We start from the raw sequence: 18,023 nt of genomic DNA, 5'->3' as shown, positions 1-18,023 counted from the left end.
CGATTTTCGATTGATCAAAAAATAGGTTTGATCGATCGAAACACACAGAACCAAGCCAAGAATTTTTAATTGCAATTTTGATTGATCGAAAAACAAATTTGATCGATCAAAATACACAGAGTCGAACCAAAACTTTTAATCACAATTTCGATCGGTTGAAAAACACTTTCGATTGGTTGAAATTCTGGAAAAAATATTTTTTTGAAAATCAAAGCAAAATATTGCAGAAACTCCTCAAAGCATTGAATTTTATGAATAAAATGCATGAGTATGAGATGAAATACTTTTCAAAAACACTTGTTTTGAACCCAGTTTTCCCAAAATTAAGATGTTCAAACAATTCTCTTTAAATTCTCAGGCTTCAAACACATTTTGCATAAAATACAAGGAATTTTCAAACTTGGTTGGCCAAACCAAAATCACACACAATAACATGTATGAAGTTTAGCAAAGAATAACTTGTGTAGTGTGTGCAACTAGCAAAAACTTGAGATACTTGTGAGGTGAAATGTAAATAGAAATCAACTACAATTTCTACAAAATTCATCACATTGAATTTGAAAGAGACTATCACCTAAAGAGTTACATCATATAACTCTCACATCTCCTAGAAAACAAGCTTGCAATCATGTAAGTTTCTTGAATTTCCTCATATTGTACACACCAATTTTATTTGTTCAGAAACTTATTAATAATAGTCGGGATAGTGTACACACCAATTTTATTTGATTGTGAAGTTATTAAAGCCGAGACTACACCTTATGTTCTTTTTGTACATATGCTACACTTTCTCGAGCACAAAATCTTACGATATGCACCAAAGTGTTCATGATTGGCTAGAAAATAATGGTGAGATGGTTATTTATGCCTTTCTCAATAAGTTCAAGTCCGACGATCAAAAGCATGTTACTTCAAGATCAAGATCATGTGATCAAAAGCTATAAACATCTTCCCACACAACATGCACTACAAAGTTTCAATTAGTAAAGTGTAATAAATAAACTCATCCAAGCTAAAAAAAGTACATAGACATGTTATGTAAATATTAAATTGGCCAACGTTGATTTCAAATCTAAGAAAAAAAATGCAAAACACAATTTGCTTCCTTTTTCCTTTTCCTTTTTTTTTTTTTTTTTTTTTGAAAAGAAGAAACAAAAACAGTCCTAATTTGCAATGCATGAATGTTATGTAATGCAAGTCCTAGAAGCAAAATAAAACAAAAAAATAACAATGGTCACAAAGAGTAGAGCGATGAAGCACAAAGACCATGTCAGAAAGACTCATTTAGACTGAGCCTTTTGCATCCAAAACTTTTTAGATGCTCTTTGAGCAATGGAGTTCTTATTCACATGAGAGTGATTACCAACTCCAGGATTGGAATAAAGGTTTAAAGCCTTTACCAATTCACCAATAAGAACCATAGGATCTTGTGTTTGAAGCACAAGTATTTTTGGTTTGTTTGCTCTCTTAGCAGCTTACAGCTTGTAACAGTTTGGACGAATGTGCCCAGACTTTCCACAAAAATGACAAACCTAAGCAGGCTTACCATGCAACTTGTTCTTAGTAAGGGTAGACTCCTTAGGTTTAGACTCTTTCAGATTAACCCTAATCTTCCTAGGTGGTGTAACTTCTACAGATTTAGCCTCACTCACAAAGGGTTTGACAATCTCACTCACAAGGGATTCGGAAGAAGAAGAAGGAACAAAGTTTGTGGAATGGGGTGCAGACACAGATATGCTTTCTACAAAACCTAAGCCAGTTTTGTTAGAGGGAGACTTTTGAACACTTAGCATGTGATCTAGTTTGGAGCTTGCAGACCTATCAGTTTGTTCTCTAGCAACAGGTAGTTCATGTTCCAATTTCTTGACTTTTTCAAGCAAAAGCTTATTCTTAGTCTTCACATTATTCAAAAGTTCAATAGCATCAAATAAATTCACAAGCAAATTTTTCTTATCAAGCTCAAGAGATGCAATTTTCTTTAAGCCTAATTCAACACTCATAGCATCCTTTGCAGCAACTTTGCAAAGCTTATTATAGGCTTCTTGAAGATCTGCATCCTCAAAGAGTTCCCTATCAGAAGGGTTCTCTTCAACAGACAAGCTTTCATTGACTACAGCAGTAGCAGTGAAAGCTATGAAGTTTCCATCCTCATCACAACCAGACTCATCATCAGAAACTTCATTATCACTAAGGCTTACCCTTAGACCTCAAGTATGTAGGACATTCAGATTTCATATGACCATACCCTTGACATCCAAAACATTGAGGACCCATTGAATTATTAGAAGGTTGACCTACTTTTTCTTTAGGTTTTTCAATGTTATTAACCTTAGTGGGATCATTCCTCCTAAAATTTCTAGGTTCAGCAATGTTATTACCTCTTGCCCTTCTGTTATTGTTCTTAAGAAGATTTCTAAAGTTCTTGGTAAGGTAAGCAATCTCAGTAGCAAAGAGATCATCATCAAATCCACTCGCCTCAGCATCATCAACAGACTTGAGAGCCATTGATTTTGATTTGCTAGTCTTAGGTAGGTCCAACTCATAGGATTGAAGAGATCCTACAAGTTCATCAACAGGGATGGAGTTCACATCCTTACTCTTAGTGATGACAGTCACTTTGGGTCTAAAATCTTCAGTTAAAGATCTAAGAATCTTCCTAACAATTTTAGGTTGATCATAGATGTTTCACCCAAATTATATGCAGAATTAACAATATCATTGAGCTTAGCATAGAATTCATCAAAAGATTCATCATCAATCATCTTAATGCTTTCAAATTTAGAAGTTAATTGCTGCAACTTATTAATTTTAACAGCCTTTGTGCCTTCATGCACAGTTTGGAGGATATTCCAAGCAGTATGAGTAACCTCAACATTAGAGATTCTCTTAAATTTCTCCATAGAAACAGTGTTAAAGATAGCATTCATAGCTTTGCTATTGAATGCGGCTGCTTCTTTTTGAGAAGTTTGCCACTCATTAACAGGTGTAGCGGGCTTCTCTCATCCGTATTCAACGGAGTTTCAGACTCTCTCATCAATTGATTTCAGGAAGGCTTTCATCCTTACTTTCCAATAAGCATAATTATTCCCATCAAAGTGAGGTGGAATAACAAGAGTGTCCGTGTTCCATGACAACAGGGGTTAAGGATCAACTCAGAGATCAAAAGATCTACAACAAGAGAGCAACTTGCTCTGATACCACTTATTTGTTTTTAGACCCCTTAAAAACAGAATCTGATTAACCTAGTGAATTAACCAAGTGATTACTTAGTCCAAATTTCAGATCTATGTTAACACAATCATATAATCATATCAATGTAAAATGCGGAATATAAAGAACACAAAGATATGATGACCTAGGAAACCACACCGGTAAAAACTTAGGGAAGATTTAACCTAGCTATTCTCAAGGTAAACCTGAATCCACTATGAAAGAATCGAAGTTTTACAATAGCGACTTAGACCACTAACATCCTATTATTACCCACCAGTAGAAACTTACTGATACGACCACGTGCAAGCTCCGAGATCACGGACTCCTTCTTTCTTGGATTCTCCAGCAAGTACAAGCACTCCCACTTGTATATCTTTGAGCTCTTAATGTAGAAATTGAAATGATCACAAAGTTCTTGACATAATCTTGAATCTTGGAAACCCTAAGTATGTGTGAAGGCAACCACCTCTTGATCTCACAAAAGATTCACACACACAGCATAAGGAGTAACCAAAACGTGGCTAGGGTTTTCTTTTTTATACTTAAGACAAAACATAAAACCCTACACGTCAAACGGGCTAGGGCTGAGTTGGAAAATTTTGCAAAAAAACATTATGCCCAAGTTTCAATAGATTGAGTCTAATTCTCGATCAATCGAGCCAGACAGAATTGCACAATAAATTCTGTAGTAACTCAATTCCAACTTTACATAAAATGCATACACTTTGAGCAAGTATAAATAAGACTAAAACTTGTTTTGATCATGGTTTGCGAACAATACAAATTAGAGTTCTAATATATTAGTTCCTAATCCTTAGAACCTAACACGTATGACAATGTTTCAGAAAAAGAAAAATCCATGATGTATTTCAAATTTTCAATAGAAAATTGTAGTATATTTTATAAAACAACAAACGTTTCAAGCTTGACTTTTGCTTGTGAACATTTATTCTGAGGGGAGTTTCACGATATTATATAGGACTAAATTACTTCAATCAAAGATTCAAATGGACAGATTTCAGGTAAATCTCAGTTAAATTTGGTTAATCCAATCAAAATTGATTGAAATAAACAAAAAATTTGGGTGGATAAAATTTGGTTTATCTCATTATTCAAGACTTAAATTTCCATTAAAATTTAAAAGCCAATAAATATGGTATCAATAGCACTGATATTTTGGCAACAATAGGTAGAAATCAAAGCAGCAAAACTATTGATTTTTCCCAGTATCCTTTAGTTTTTCAATGCTATATTTAGGATGTAATATAATTGGGTTGAGTCAGAGAGTGCTAGTGCAGTAAATCTAAATGTCTATATCTTAAATAATTCCTTTCATTTATTATTAAAAAACATTAACATTAACAATAACAACAAAGGGCCAACCTCGGAAACAAGAAAAAACAAGGAAAAAAAAAAAACCTTTGAAAGAGAAAGACCAAATTGAGAGAGAGTCTAAAGACAAGCGAAGTAACAGAACCTAAGCTTAAGGAGAGTAGCAGGGTACATTAGCCTTTTGTTAAAAGGACTTCACTCACCAAATTTTTTAAGTTAATGGATGAGGAACCAAGTGGACCTGTGGCCTTTTTGGCCAATTTTTTCCACTCCTTGGCCTTTTTCTTCATTTTCTTTCCCTCACCTCCTTCCAACAATTCTATTACCATATTCTCTACTTCCACTCTTTTGACATCAAAGTCAATTTCCATGCCAATAGCCCATTCATTGCAAGTATACTTGCAATTCGTTTGCTGATCTGAAAAGAATGGTAAGCAAAGCATTGGCACTCCTGCGCACACACTTTCAATGGTTGAATTCCAACCACTATGTGTCAAGAACCCTCCAATTGAGGGGTGGTTTAGCACTTCCTCTTGAGGGCACCAACTAGTTATTAGACCTCTTTCTTTAATTTCCTCCTGAAACTCAGGTGACAAAATCGTTGATCCGTCTTCAACTGATTCAGGCCTGATTATCCATAAAAATGGGTGCTTACTATTTGCAAGTCCCCAACCAATCTCAACCAATTGCGATGGTGTCATGACAACGATGCTACCAAAACTCACATATATCACTGAGTTGGATGCCTTTGAATTAAGCCAATTGAGGCACTCGGTTTCTTCCTTCCATAAACCATACCCAATTGATTCCAAATGATCATTGGATAAGTGATTTAGTTGTGGTTCTAGAGGGCCAATAGCATATACATGAGGAAACATGGTAGATAGAGCATGCAAAACTTCTTGCTCTAACTCATCGAATGTGTGAACAATAATTCCTAAAGCACTAGGAGCTCTCTCTGCTACATCAATCACACACCTAAAAACAATATCATTTGGATCAATGGTTCGTACAAAGCTTGGAAGATCCCTCAAACGTATGTCTTTCATACCAGGAATCCAGTCTATAATTGTGTCAAGATACCCATTTGTCAGATAGCTCTCATCTGCAAAGACAAAAATTTTTCAGCATACAATGATTAATTACAAAAAAATAATGCAAGATTTCAATTGGATTTTGCACTTTTTGTTACACCTTTAAGAGGTACAATGCCTTTGTCCTTAAGAGTAGGAAGCTGCAGAACACCCATTACGCTGCAAGCAGAGATAGGGAAGAACATCACAACAGGGATTTTGAATTCTTGAGCAGCAGTAATTGTAAACGCCATGGTAGCATCTGAAACAATACAAGTAACTGGAGGATTATATGAAGTTGCACTGTTGAGTTTTACAAGGAGGTCAGAAAATGGAGCCAAGCAGTTGTTCATAATGGATTCAGAAAGAGAAGGGATGTCTTGGGTGGCGTTGATATCTGATGGAGGAAGACCATCGGGGATGGTTTCAAATCGAAAGTCAGGCAAGCCATCTAAGGAGTTGGGACCTCTGGATTTCATAAAACGTTGGTGGTTGAACTCAGTGTTCACAAAGGTTATGTGAAACCCTTCATGGTGGAGAAGCTTTGAAAGCTTTAGCATTGCCTTCATGTGACTTTGAACTGGGCATGGAATACAAACTGCATGAGGCTTATTAGCAACTTGTGTCTTTGAATCCATTTCCTTTGTTCTATAGTGTGTGTGAGCACAAAATGCATATGCCTAGTCTTATAATATATACACTCTCTTCCTTGGACACCAAACATACGAGAAATAACCTGCGACTGCTCTTTGACTCTTTCAAATAATGGGCAACTTTTACCCTTTTTGCTTAATAAAAAATGAATGCCAGCAATAATTTGTCACATAATAAGCGTACATTTGCATGTGCCCATTCATTATATCTTATAATATACATTCTCTTCCTTTTGTGTGCTCGACAAGTAACAAGTCATTTAACAAAACAAAAAAAGACGAATAAGTTTAATGCCACAACTTGTGAATAAGTTTAGTGCCACAACTTATGCCACAATTTGTGAATAAGTTTAGTGCCACAACTTGTGGCACTAAACTTATTCGTCTTTTTTTGTTTTGTTAAATGACTTGTTACTTGTCGAGCACACAAATGGAAGAGAATGTATATTATAAGATATAATGAGCACACAAATGGAAGAGAATGTATATTATAAGATATAATGAGAGGGCACATGCAAATGGGCAAATGGTAGAGAAAAGACAAGTAACAAGTCAAGGGAAATCCATGTAAACATCATTAAAAAATTCAAACTCTACCTTTTTTTTTTTTTAATACTTATTGATGTATTATAACTATTTAATATTTATTCAATTTGTGTGCTCTGCCCACACATCAGAACACTACAAGTACAATGACTAAGTGATGCAGATTAGTTAAGGAAGAATAAAATATGTTAATATTTTATGTTGTTTTCTTTTTTCTTGTTGAATTAGGATTTTAATTATTTTTCTTTTCCTAGCTAAATTGTTTTTTCCTTTCTCAAGTAGAAGTAGGTTTATTATTTCTTTTCCTAAAAGGAGTAGGAAAAATTCTATTCCTATAAATACTCTTTATAGAGAGGTTATTTATGTTATGTGTTGATTAATAAAAGCTTGTTAGAGAGGTTTTCTCTATTATTTTGCTTACTAGCCTAGTGTTCTTGTGGAACTTAGGTTTTGTGGAAGAATTGTAGTAATTGTGTGTTACAGATTCTGCTGCTACACGCCTACGCTACATCACTAAGACTATTTATTTGAGACTTATTTTAGTATTATTATTTAATACATCAGTATAATTTATTTATTTATTTAAAAGCATCAATATCAGAGTAGAAAAAGTTTTATCTGAGAGGGGTGCATGCGCCCATTGTCTTACAACATTTAAATCCCACGCTATTTATTTGAGGCCTATTTTAGTATTATTATTTAATACATCAATATCAATTATTTATTTATTTATAAGCATCAATATTAGAGTAGAAAAAATTGTGCGTGAGAGGGGCGCATGCGCCCATTGTCTCTCCGACATGTGGGTTCCATATGTATGGAACCTACATGTTGGTGAGACAATGGGCGCATGTGCCCGTCTCACAAGATACCGTCTCATGAGAAATAACCATAATGGGCAACTTTTTTCTCTTTTTGCTTAATAAAGAATGACTACCAGAAATAGTTTGTCACATAATAAGATTTATTGCGCTAATACTGTGAATGTAGCATTACTTATAAAAGACGAATCACTTGGCCTAAGAAAAAAAAACATCATATTATAACCGGCTGCTGCTCTTTAATTTTGTGTCAACTTTAGCCAATGTATGCATACCACCCATATTAAATGTAATATAGTGGGTTTTAAATAGCTCAATTAGAAAAGTTTCTAGACTAAAATAAGAGATCTACAGTATCTATCTCATCTACACCAAAAATCTATTAATATCTTAATCTAATAATAAAAAACAATAATTATCGAACGGATGCCATAAAGTAGACGATAAAGAACCATTGTCAAATGTAATAAACTAATAATATAGTTAACTTTGTTATGACTTTAGTTAATGTATGCATAGTACCGAAAACATATGTAATATAGTTTAAGTTGTTCTAAATGTAAAGTGGCCGACACTTTTTTGGTATGTAGTGTAACCTCTAAAACTCAATCAAGATTGACAGCTTCTCTTGCTAATCAAGTTCGTCATCCTCTTATGCCAATTAAATAGTTTGGCACTATCAAAAATGCTTCAAATAACGTATATAAATGTGTGTGTTTAATTATGATATGGAGAGATAGAGATATCCAAAAATCTATAATGTAACGTAGATGACCACTTGAATAAAGAATTTTTATCTGTATTATATTATCTCTAGATTTCTTTATTTTGTCTTGATATTTCTTTTACTAGTATATGGATATTTCGTGCGTAATACATTATAAGTTTATATAAAATTTGTAAAGTTGTGATTTTCAATTATGTTTTGTTGGTTTTAATTCTGTGTAAAATTTGATTATATTCTGTCAATCTTTTCTCAGTATGTTTGTGGGATTTAACGTAAAAGTTGAGTGTGAGAGTTTGGTGAAGAATTGTGAAGATAGTGAAGTTCACGACTTGATCGCGATTGACTCACGAGTGGACAACCTGCAAAAGGTCACGTGAGAAGCACATGCTAGAAATCGAATAGTCTCTTTCCAGGCTGTATTTTGCATGTCACTTCGTGACTTGGTCAACCCGCGAGTGACTTGCAAAACTCTCTACCTGGATGATTTAAATAGTGCTTTCCTCTTTTCTTTACCCATACTATATAAGCCCACATTACTCACAAAATTATAAGGAGACTTTCAGAGCAAAAACCTTAGCAATACACTTGAGAGTTAGAGATTGTAAACTCATAATTATCTAAATAATTTCTCTTAGTTTTCCTCTACTCTTACTTCTCCAATTACAAATCCTTGAGAGGTTCTTAGTTCAAACACTTATCTCACCCAATCTAAGTGTTGAGAGAAGTTTTGGTGTGTGTGGGAAGCATTAGAAGAAGCCATTGATTGGTGGATGCAATTTGGAGCTAATTGCAAGACCCGGATAACTAGTGAAGAAATGACTTAAATCTTAATGAAGTTCGTTGGTAGCTGGAACTCGAAGAGTTCAAGTACGGTGGGTAAATTAGGCTTGGAGTCTTTTTGATATCTTTGTACTCCAACTTTATTCACTAGTGGATCATTTTGGCTTAGAGGGCTGTGGAGAGGTTTTTCGCCAAGTACTTTGGTTTCCTCTTCGATAACATGTCTCGGTGTTATCTTGTTGTTTGCATCTCTCTTCCCAAACATAACCTAACATTTTTACAATAATTTTTCTTAGATTGGAAGTTATTATTAATGGGTAAAAAAGTAAAATCAATGGTGAGGTCAGATTAGAATTAATAATATCATGCCACCTAAAATTTGTTGTGAAAATATTGTTGACGTAACATTACTTGAATAAATTTTTTTAATATTTAAATAAAATATAATATATCATGATTTTAATGACTGTTTAAATATAAATGTAATTGTGATAAAATATTAAAATATCAACAAAAAAATCAAACGTTTTATAGATTATATATATATATATATATATGACTCTTATATATAGAGGTGAGTTTAAGCGACATGAGTTTTTGATAAATTTGATTAGATCTAACGTTGATAAAGAAAAAAAAATGCCACTTAAATTTAATACATCAGCAAAAAAAAAAAAAAAGTAAAATTTTTTTGGCTTTTTTTTTTTGCGTAAAAATTTTTTCAAAATATTTTCTAAATTAATACTCTTAGAACATCAGTTAACATTTTTTATAAATAAATAAATTTTAAAACATTAGCAATATACACACATTCTTTATTAAATTTTCTATTCTCAAAAATATTTCTCTCTTGCCAAAATTCTTGTAGCCCAATTCATTGCAAATCAATAATATCCAGAATTTTTTTTTTTTTTTGACAGTAATAATATCTAGAACTAAATTAAATTCCCTTAACTTTTCAATTATCCCAAAAAAAAAAATATATATATATATATTACCTCTCCCTCTCTCATGTCTGCAAGTATAATCAACACGTTCACTTTGATCTTTAGAAGATGGTAGATCTGACTATGAAATTTGTAAGGAGAGAGTCAACTGATGAATAAGATTAATGAAGAAGGCAGTGTGAAGAAATTTGTTTGGATTGTTCAGTCTTCGATTCCATATAATAATTTTTTAATATTTTTTTAAATGTATTTTAAGCCCACCAGGCTGCTTGCAGTCAACAGAATCACAGGAGAAGGTGGAGCAGTGGCAAATGACTAGGAAAGAAATAGAAATGACATCAATAAAAGCTTCTTTCTTTCTTTCTTTTTTTTTTTCTTCTTCTTCTTTTCTTTTTCTTTTTCTTTTTTTTTTTTTTTTTTTTTTTTTTTTTTTTTTTGTGAAAGTGAAAATAGAACTCAGAAGCCCAAATTTGCTGGACTTGTGGAAGCAAAGGGGACCCATGTAATAGAAAATAAAAGTATCTTGTTCATTTTGGTATTTATTTTATTTTATTAACTAGCATTATATCCGTCCAATGCATGACTTAATCAAAATTCATATGTAAATAATTTTTTTATTAATTTACTTAAAATAAATAATAAAAATAAATTAATATTTTACTTTTAAGTTATATAATGAGTTCAAGTTGTGTGAGACTAAAGTGGCTTATGATAATTGTAACTCTTTTTATATTTTATACAAAAATTAAATTTTGTATTGATTGTATTTGCCAATTTATATTGTTCCTGCAATATTTTCTTATTTAAAATAATAAGATTATATGATTGACTAATTTGTTAACAGTCGTTAACCTTTGTTGTTATTATTCATAGAGTGTTTTAACAATTGTAACATTATATGAATTTTTGTATAATCATATAATTTTCTTATTCTCAATCATAGTTAACTCCTTGAGATAATTAGATTGTATTTTCAAATTAAATTTTATTTTCACTTTTTAATTGTAACATTTATTTTTGCTATACTCCAGTTAAGCCACATTAGTGGTCATGCCATTATCTTTTTTCTTTCTAATTTTTCCTATGGTATTTTTTTTTTTTTTTTACATTTACTCATTTAAAATGAATTAAAAAATCCATTATTTAACAATCAAAATAACATCTCTCTCTTATTTTTAACTCTTCTCATTATTATTTTCTCAACTTATTGTTACACTTCCTCAAACATTTCTTCCTCCCTTATACATTTTCATCTCACCACTGCTATTTACCTTAATTCATATATGGTATAATATATAATTTATTCTTTCAAATTTATTGAAGATCATTTGTTCTCCTTAAAAATTTAACTATTTCTAAAAATATTTTTCATATCTTTATCTCTACAAATATATTCTTTTTTTTTTTTTTTTTTGGTTGAGAAACTTGGGTGTGTTTAATTGATATTTGTTGATGCCCCTTTGGCCAAAAAGCTCAATAACAAGAAGAAGCCCAACAATATAAAAAAGGGCAAGGGAAGAAAAGAAAAATCATTAAGCCTGAATGACATGAATAATGGTCCACAGGCCTATAAAATAGTAAAAAGGCCACAAATAATGCAAACGGGCCCAAAGGAAGCCCATGGGTATCATAAGAAATGGAAAGCAAGCAAAAATGGGCCAAATGAGCCCAAGGGAAGGAATTAGTAAATGATGTGGTAATTGGGCCAAGGAAGCCTGAAAGATTTAGTAGAAACCCATGGGAATGTAGTAATGGAATGGGCCAAGGATGCCCAAAGAAATGAAGCGGGCCGAGGAAGCTCCAAATGGATGAAATGGGCCAAGGAAGCCCAAAATAGTATGAGAACAAGCCTAGTAGAAGTACTGGGCAACGTGAACTAAGTAAAGGGAAAGTGTACGACAAGCCCAAGGAGGCCTAGTAAGCACAACTCAAATGACAACATGGTAGAAGCAATGGAGCGGCATGGTAGAAGTGTCAGCTGACCCATAAAAAAGGCAGGGGTCGGATTGAAGAAGGAAAGAACCCATACTCGATCAAAGCCCAGCCCAGGGAAGGAATGACATACAGAGAATAAAGACCCAGTGACTCCTCCATACCACAAAGGGTTAAAAAATTAGCAGTAGGATGCGTAGATGGATCAGATCAATCCATAGGCCACGACAAACGCATGAATGACAAACAAGCCCTAGGCTCACATGGAAGTGAAGCACACACAAGGCTTAGACATCACTCACTTGTACCAAACCACTACAAGGGAAAAGTCTATTCTAAGATTCCTTCTCGAAACTCTTTTGGAAAATGTCTTGCTGGGATGACATACCACCCAAAAGGGGGAAAGATGAGCTGGAATCACTAGGTGCATGCCATAGGAATTAGTAAGAGAGAATGTCCAATTCTTATCCGGAGGGGAATGCCACAGAAGGCAAGAAAGTAAAACAAAAACTCTTTTTGTCTAGAATCAAGACATGGTGTAGCCAGTGTAGGGTAGTGGTGCTAGCTGAGCAGCCAGCAAATTAATGGGTGGTTCAGGAAGGACACCCACACCAGGCCAAAAGTAGTTAAGGGGTAAAACATTAAAACTTATCACGGTAGGTAGTACAAAAAGGCCTTAGTTGTGCACGACAAAAGGCGGAGGAAAAAACAAGAACAAAAAAGTAGAGAGAAAAGGAAACAAGCGAGAAAATAGCAAGGAGAAAAACAACAGGGAAAATAAAGAGAGAAAAAGAAAAAAGGAAAGAGAGAATACAAAAAAGTGTGATAAGGCGTGCACTAATAGGCTGTTTCCTTCTCTCCCTCTCAATAGCCTACTCCCGAGCAAGTTAGAAGACTCGGGATCAAGCAATTTAGGTCCACTTCTTCAAAGTAAGAAATTTCTATGGCAGGATTTCCATGTGAGATTGCTCACATTGAAGGCTGGTTCCCTTCTTGGACTTAATCCACTGATGAACTAAATACAGCAGACTAATTCCCTTTTGCCTTCCTTCGTATAACTAACCATACTCCTGTCATATTCACACAGTCGTATTTTCTTGTTAAGAAAATGGTTTAAATGTTATCTTTTATTGTCAGTAGACGTACTCTTGTTGTATTATATGTCTCCTGCCATAACATTTTTTATAACAGTGTCCTCTGCCATAAGCGAGTGATCAAGATCTTGGTGAAAGGATTCTAGCTTGCACACAAGCCGACTTGAGGTGGGTTTCAATCAAGCCGGTCTTGACTCTCCTACCCTAGAATCATTGGGCCACAGTGCGGTAGGAAGCAGTCCAGCCTAAAAAGGAAAAAACACAAAAAGGCCCACCACAATATTATTATTTTTATAAGTGCTCTATATTCTTCAAAAATTTTTTTTTTATTTTTTTATTTTTTATAGTGTGTTCTTTTTTTATTTTGGTACAACTAAAATTTTTTAAGTTTCAAATTAATGATTCAAAATTCCCATTCTCTTAAAGAGATTATTATCATAATTATCAAACCTCATCACAAATTTACGATTGGTATTACTAAAAAAATTGACATATACAATCTCCATGGGTATTACTCAAATAATTGATAGACACATTCAAATACATAACCATGTAGATTTTTTTTTTTTTAATATGAACTTAAATTCTTAGTTTCAAAATATTTTAAGAATTAGCTCAAACTAAAACTATAAGAGGGAGAGAGAGTACATAAGAAGGAGAGAGAGTACATGCAATGGGGAACTCAAAAAACACACCACTAAAATGTACCAAAGTAGAGATACAAAAAAATTCATCTATCTAAAATAGAGAGAGAGAGAGAGAGAGAGAGAGAGAGAGAGAGAGAGAGAGAGAGAGAGAGAGAGAGAGAGAGAGATAATGTGAGAAAAATAGTCACATTTTTTTTTTTGGGGAGATAATGTGAGAAAAATAGTAAATCTATATAAATATATATATATATATATATATATATATATATATAGGGAAAACTGAGAGAAAATCCAATTAGATTTCAAATTGGAATTCAATTAAAGTCTTATTTTGCATCACGTGTCCCATTTAATTTAAGTTTTTCAATTTTTGTACCAAGTGAGTTAATTTAATGTAAAAATTGGATTTCAGTTAAAGTTTAATTTTAGGTTAAGTGTCCATCGAATCTAAGTTTTTCAATTTTTGTGCCAAATAATTTAATTAGTGTAAAAAACGAGGAGTCCAATATAAATAAACCATTAAAAATCTAATTTATGAACCATTTTTTTATGTATAACTAAAAACAATTCAAATTTATAAGTTATTTATGCAATATACCATAACTATATATGGTCCATTACTAACTAGGTAATTTTTTTTTAAAACCAAAGTTTAGAGAAAATTCAATTAAAATCAAAATTAAAATTTGCTTTTGTTAGCTTTCCATACAAATTAAATAGTTTAGATTTTTGCAATTTTTTTTCTGAACTAATAAGCATATTTTTATACTATTTAAATTTAAATTTTTTGTATGTGAAGATATTTAAAAGTTTTGTAACAAATTGTAATTAAGCTAAACGATTTCGAGCACCTATTCCCATTCAATTTAGGAAATACTATTTGACCAATTTATTATTTTGTTTTGTGTTGTATTTAGTAAATTTTCACAGACAATAATTATGAATTGATATTGTATATGTAGTATCTAATAGTAATTTTCAAAATTATATATGTAATAGCAATGTAATGAGAAACTTGGCATAACCAATATCATTAAATTTGCAAGGAGAAACTATTTTAGTACCTCCAAATGTCATAATCAAACTATGATCAATAGCACTACTACAATTCATTATTCCCATGCATAAACACGGGTTACATACTAGTTTATATAAAAGAATATGAGTAAAGTAATATACTCAAAAGGAAAGGTATGGTTGTAAAAAAGAATTATCCAAAATATACTACGTAATAAAATAACATTATATCATTATAAACTATATAATATCATAGGATGACATCTATCAATCAAGGAAAAGAAAGGAAAAAAAGATAACAAATTAAACTATTACTAAATCGCATCATCCTAAAGTAATGTTCAACACAAAAATTCATTAACCTAAAATAGAGATGAATAAAGAATTGAAAATTCACACATAGAGAGAGAGAGAGAGAGAGAGAGAGAGAGAGAGAGAGTATTCATTTTTTGTGTGGGCAAAATATGGAAAGAGATAATAGAAAAATTATATAATAAATATAAAGAGAGAAGAAGAGTCAAAATAAAAGAAGATGAATGGATGCAAAAATTATAATGTTTAGGTATAAAGTAGTAGAGAGATAAAAATGTAAAAATGAGGGGGAAATGTTAGAGGAAGAATAATTATAAGTTGAAAAATTAATAAAGAGGAAAATAGTTAAAAATGAGAGAGAAAGTGTTGGAAATAGGTGGATAATGCGGCTGTTAATGTGACTAAACTGAAGCGTAGTAATAATAAATATTACGTTTCATCTTCTATATATATATATATATATATATATATATATTGTCTATAGCCTCCATTTATTTTGATGGAAAACTTTATGTGAAAAAAAAAAAAAATATATATATATATATATTTTTTTTTTTTGTTTTTTTGTGTTTGGTAAAATCAGGGGGGGAAAAAAAGAGTCAATACTATCTATCATTAATGGAAACCCTATTAAAAGTATGACTTCTTTTTTGAGGTTATTTTTCATTAAATTTTTTAGGAAAAAAAAATTAATATTGTGCCAAGCTAAATAAAGAAAACGAAGATATAGTATACACTTTTTTAAGGTTCTACTAAATATAGAAATATAAAATAATTTTAAAAATTACTCATTTTTCAGAAACGGACAACGTCAAAACAAAGTTTAGCCTCTCATGGATAACATTTTTTCGCACATCTAAGGGCATGTTTGGTAGACTGTAATAGGCATTATAATGTAATAACTATTCCTATGATTTAACTATTCAATAGTTTGGTTATGTTTTTATTATAGGGAATAGTCATTCCTTATGAATAGCTATTCTTTAAAATAAGGAATAACTATTACTCTTTAAAAGGGTTGTAATAGTTATTCCTTAGTAGATGTAATAATTTCTAATATTAATATATTTTCAAATAAATAAACTTTCTATATCCACCTAACAATTATGGAAATAAAAAATCATCAAAAAATAACTCATCTCTTTAAAATTTAAAATATATTATTTTCTAAGAAATATAATTGTATGAATTAGATATTTTCTAAAATAGATCATATGTTTTATTCTAATGTTACAACTTACAACCAAACTAATGAATAAATTTAGTTATTCCATTACAACATATTTTATTCTCGGTAATAAAGATTACCATTCCTGTTGTAATCCACATTCAGTTTACCAAACGTACCGTAAATATTCCAATATCAAAAAAATTATCTAATATAGAATAATTTGGAATATTAGACATTTTTTTATATATTAGACATTTTTAAAAAGTCCAAAATTCCAATATTAATTTTTAAAAAAAGAGTAATAAAGTTAACAAAAATAAGTTTAAAAATTAGACATTTTTTTAATATTAGAATATTAGACATTTTTAACGTAATTTGTAGTGAAAAAAAAATGTAAAAAGAAGTATAGAATTTTTTTTTTTAATAAGATAGAGAAAAAGGGTATATTAGAAAAATAATGAAAATTGTGTTCATTGGTTTTATAAAACAAAGAATATTTTAGAGGAAATGACACTTTGCTTACTTGTGATTTGTTGGAGAAATTATTATTTACACCTAAAGGAGAGCCAATGTGGTCCTTTCTGACTAATAAGATGATGCTATCTATATAAATATATGTGTGAGCTTTCTAATTAGTACAAGGAATAAAAAATAAAAATTACCAGATGATGTCACATTTACATAAATAACAGCATTTTATTGGTTGGGAGGTCAGTGAGGACTGCGTCAGCAATCCTCTTGGTAGACATAATAATTTCTTCACCATAAGGCTAAAGCGACATTATTGGTTGTTTGTCTGACATTATTGGCTATTTTAGGGTCAGGTTAGGATCCGTTTATTTTGTTGAAAACTTTTTGCTAAAAGTATGGTAGATAAAGGTAAAAATTATATAAAATAGTAAAGTAAGACTCATAATTAGCACCAAAAAGGTTGTTTATCTGATATTATTGGCTATTTTAGGATCTGGTTGGGATTCGCTTATTTTGTCGAAATTTTTTTACTAAAAGTACGGTAGATAAAGGTAAAAATTAGATGAAATAGTACAGTAAGACTTATGATTAGTACCAAAAAGTACAATGAGGTCATGAATAGTAGCAAAAATAAGTTGAATAATAAAATAAGTTGACAAAAACTAAGTTTTCCAAACACAACCTTAATGTGTTAAAATAAAAGATCTAAAAGTTGATATATGAATTTTTTTTTTTTTTTTTTTTGAGAATCATATATGAAAAGATGATGTAAAATTAGATTTTAATTTTTACAAAACTTAGCTTTTATATCTTCCCTTTTTCTTGACTTTTTTTTTTTAATTTTTTTTTAATTTTAGTTTTCTATGTTTTAAGAGGAGAGAGACATCAAATAATAACAAAAATACAAATTTATCCTAATTTTTTCTATACTACTATTTAAGAGGCTTCTTCTATTTGGATTTGATTTTTTTTTTCTTCTAAAATGCCTCTACATCCCTATATTTAAGTAGAGACAAAATTAAATAACAATTTGATAAAAATAGAACCTAATTTTCACTAAAACATTATCTAAAAAATATTGTCACTCACCGATTGATTTTCAAATTTATTTATTCACTTATAAATTAGATTCTCAAAATAAAATTATATATATAAAATAAAAAACATAAATTTTTTTTTTGCTACTACCACCAAAAAAAGAAAAGAAAAATTCCGTTATATGCGAAGTGCGTGTGACGGGTTAATTATAAATAAAAAAATTAACCGCATAAATCAATTAAAAAAAAA

General features: G+C 31.2%; 1 protein-coding gene across 1 annotated transcript; it reads right to left on the bottom strand.

The window, feature by feature from the left end:
• Positions 1-4,718: 4,718 nt before the first annotated feature.
• On the bottom strand, positions 4,719-6,256 carry LOC126724333 (7-deoxyloganetin glucosyltransferase-like). The gene is made up of 2 exons (XM_050428920.1): positions 5,740-6,256; positions 4,719-5,650 (listed from the first exon to the last, which is right to left on the bottom strand). The coding sequence occupies exons 1-2, from the start codon at positions 6,254-6,256 to the stop codon at positions 4,719-4,721; spliced, it is 1,449 nt and encodes a 482-aa protein (XP_050284877.1).
• Positions 6,257-18,023: the final 11,767 nt, after the last annotated feature.

Source organism: Quercus robur, chromosome 4, assembly GCF_932294415.1.
Source record: "Quercus robur chromosome 4, dhQueRobu3.1, whole genome shotgun sequence".
NCBI classification, from domain to species: Eukaryota; Viridiplantae; Streptophyta; class Magnoliopsida; order Fagales; family Fagaceae; genus Quercus; species Quercus robur.
Note: the sequence above shows the minus strand (reverse complement) of the source record. Positions and strands in the feature narration are given on the sequence as shown.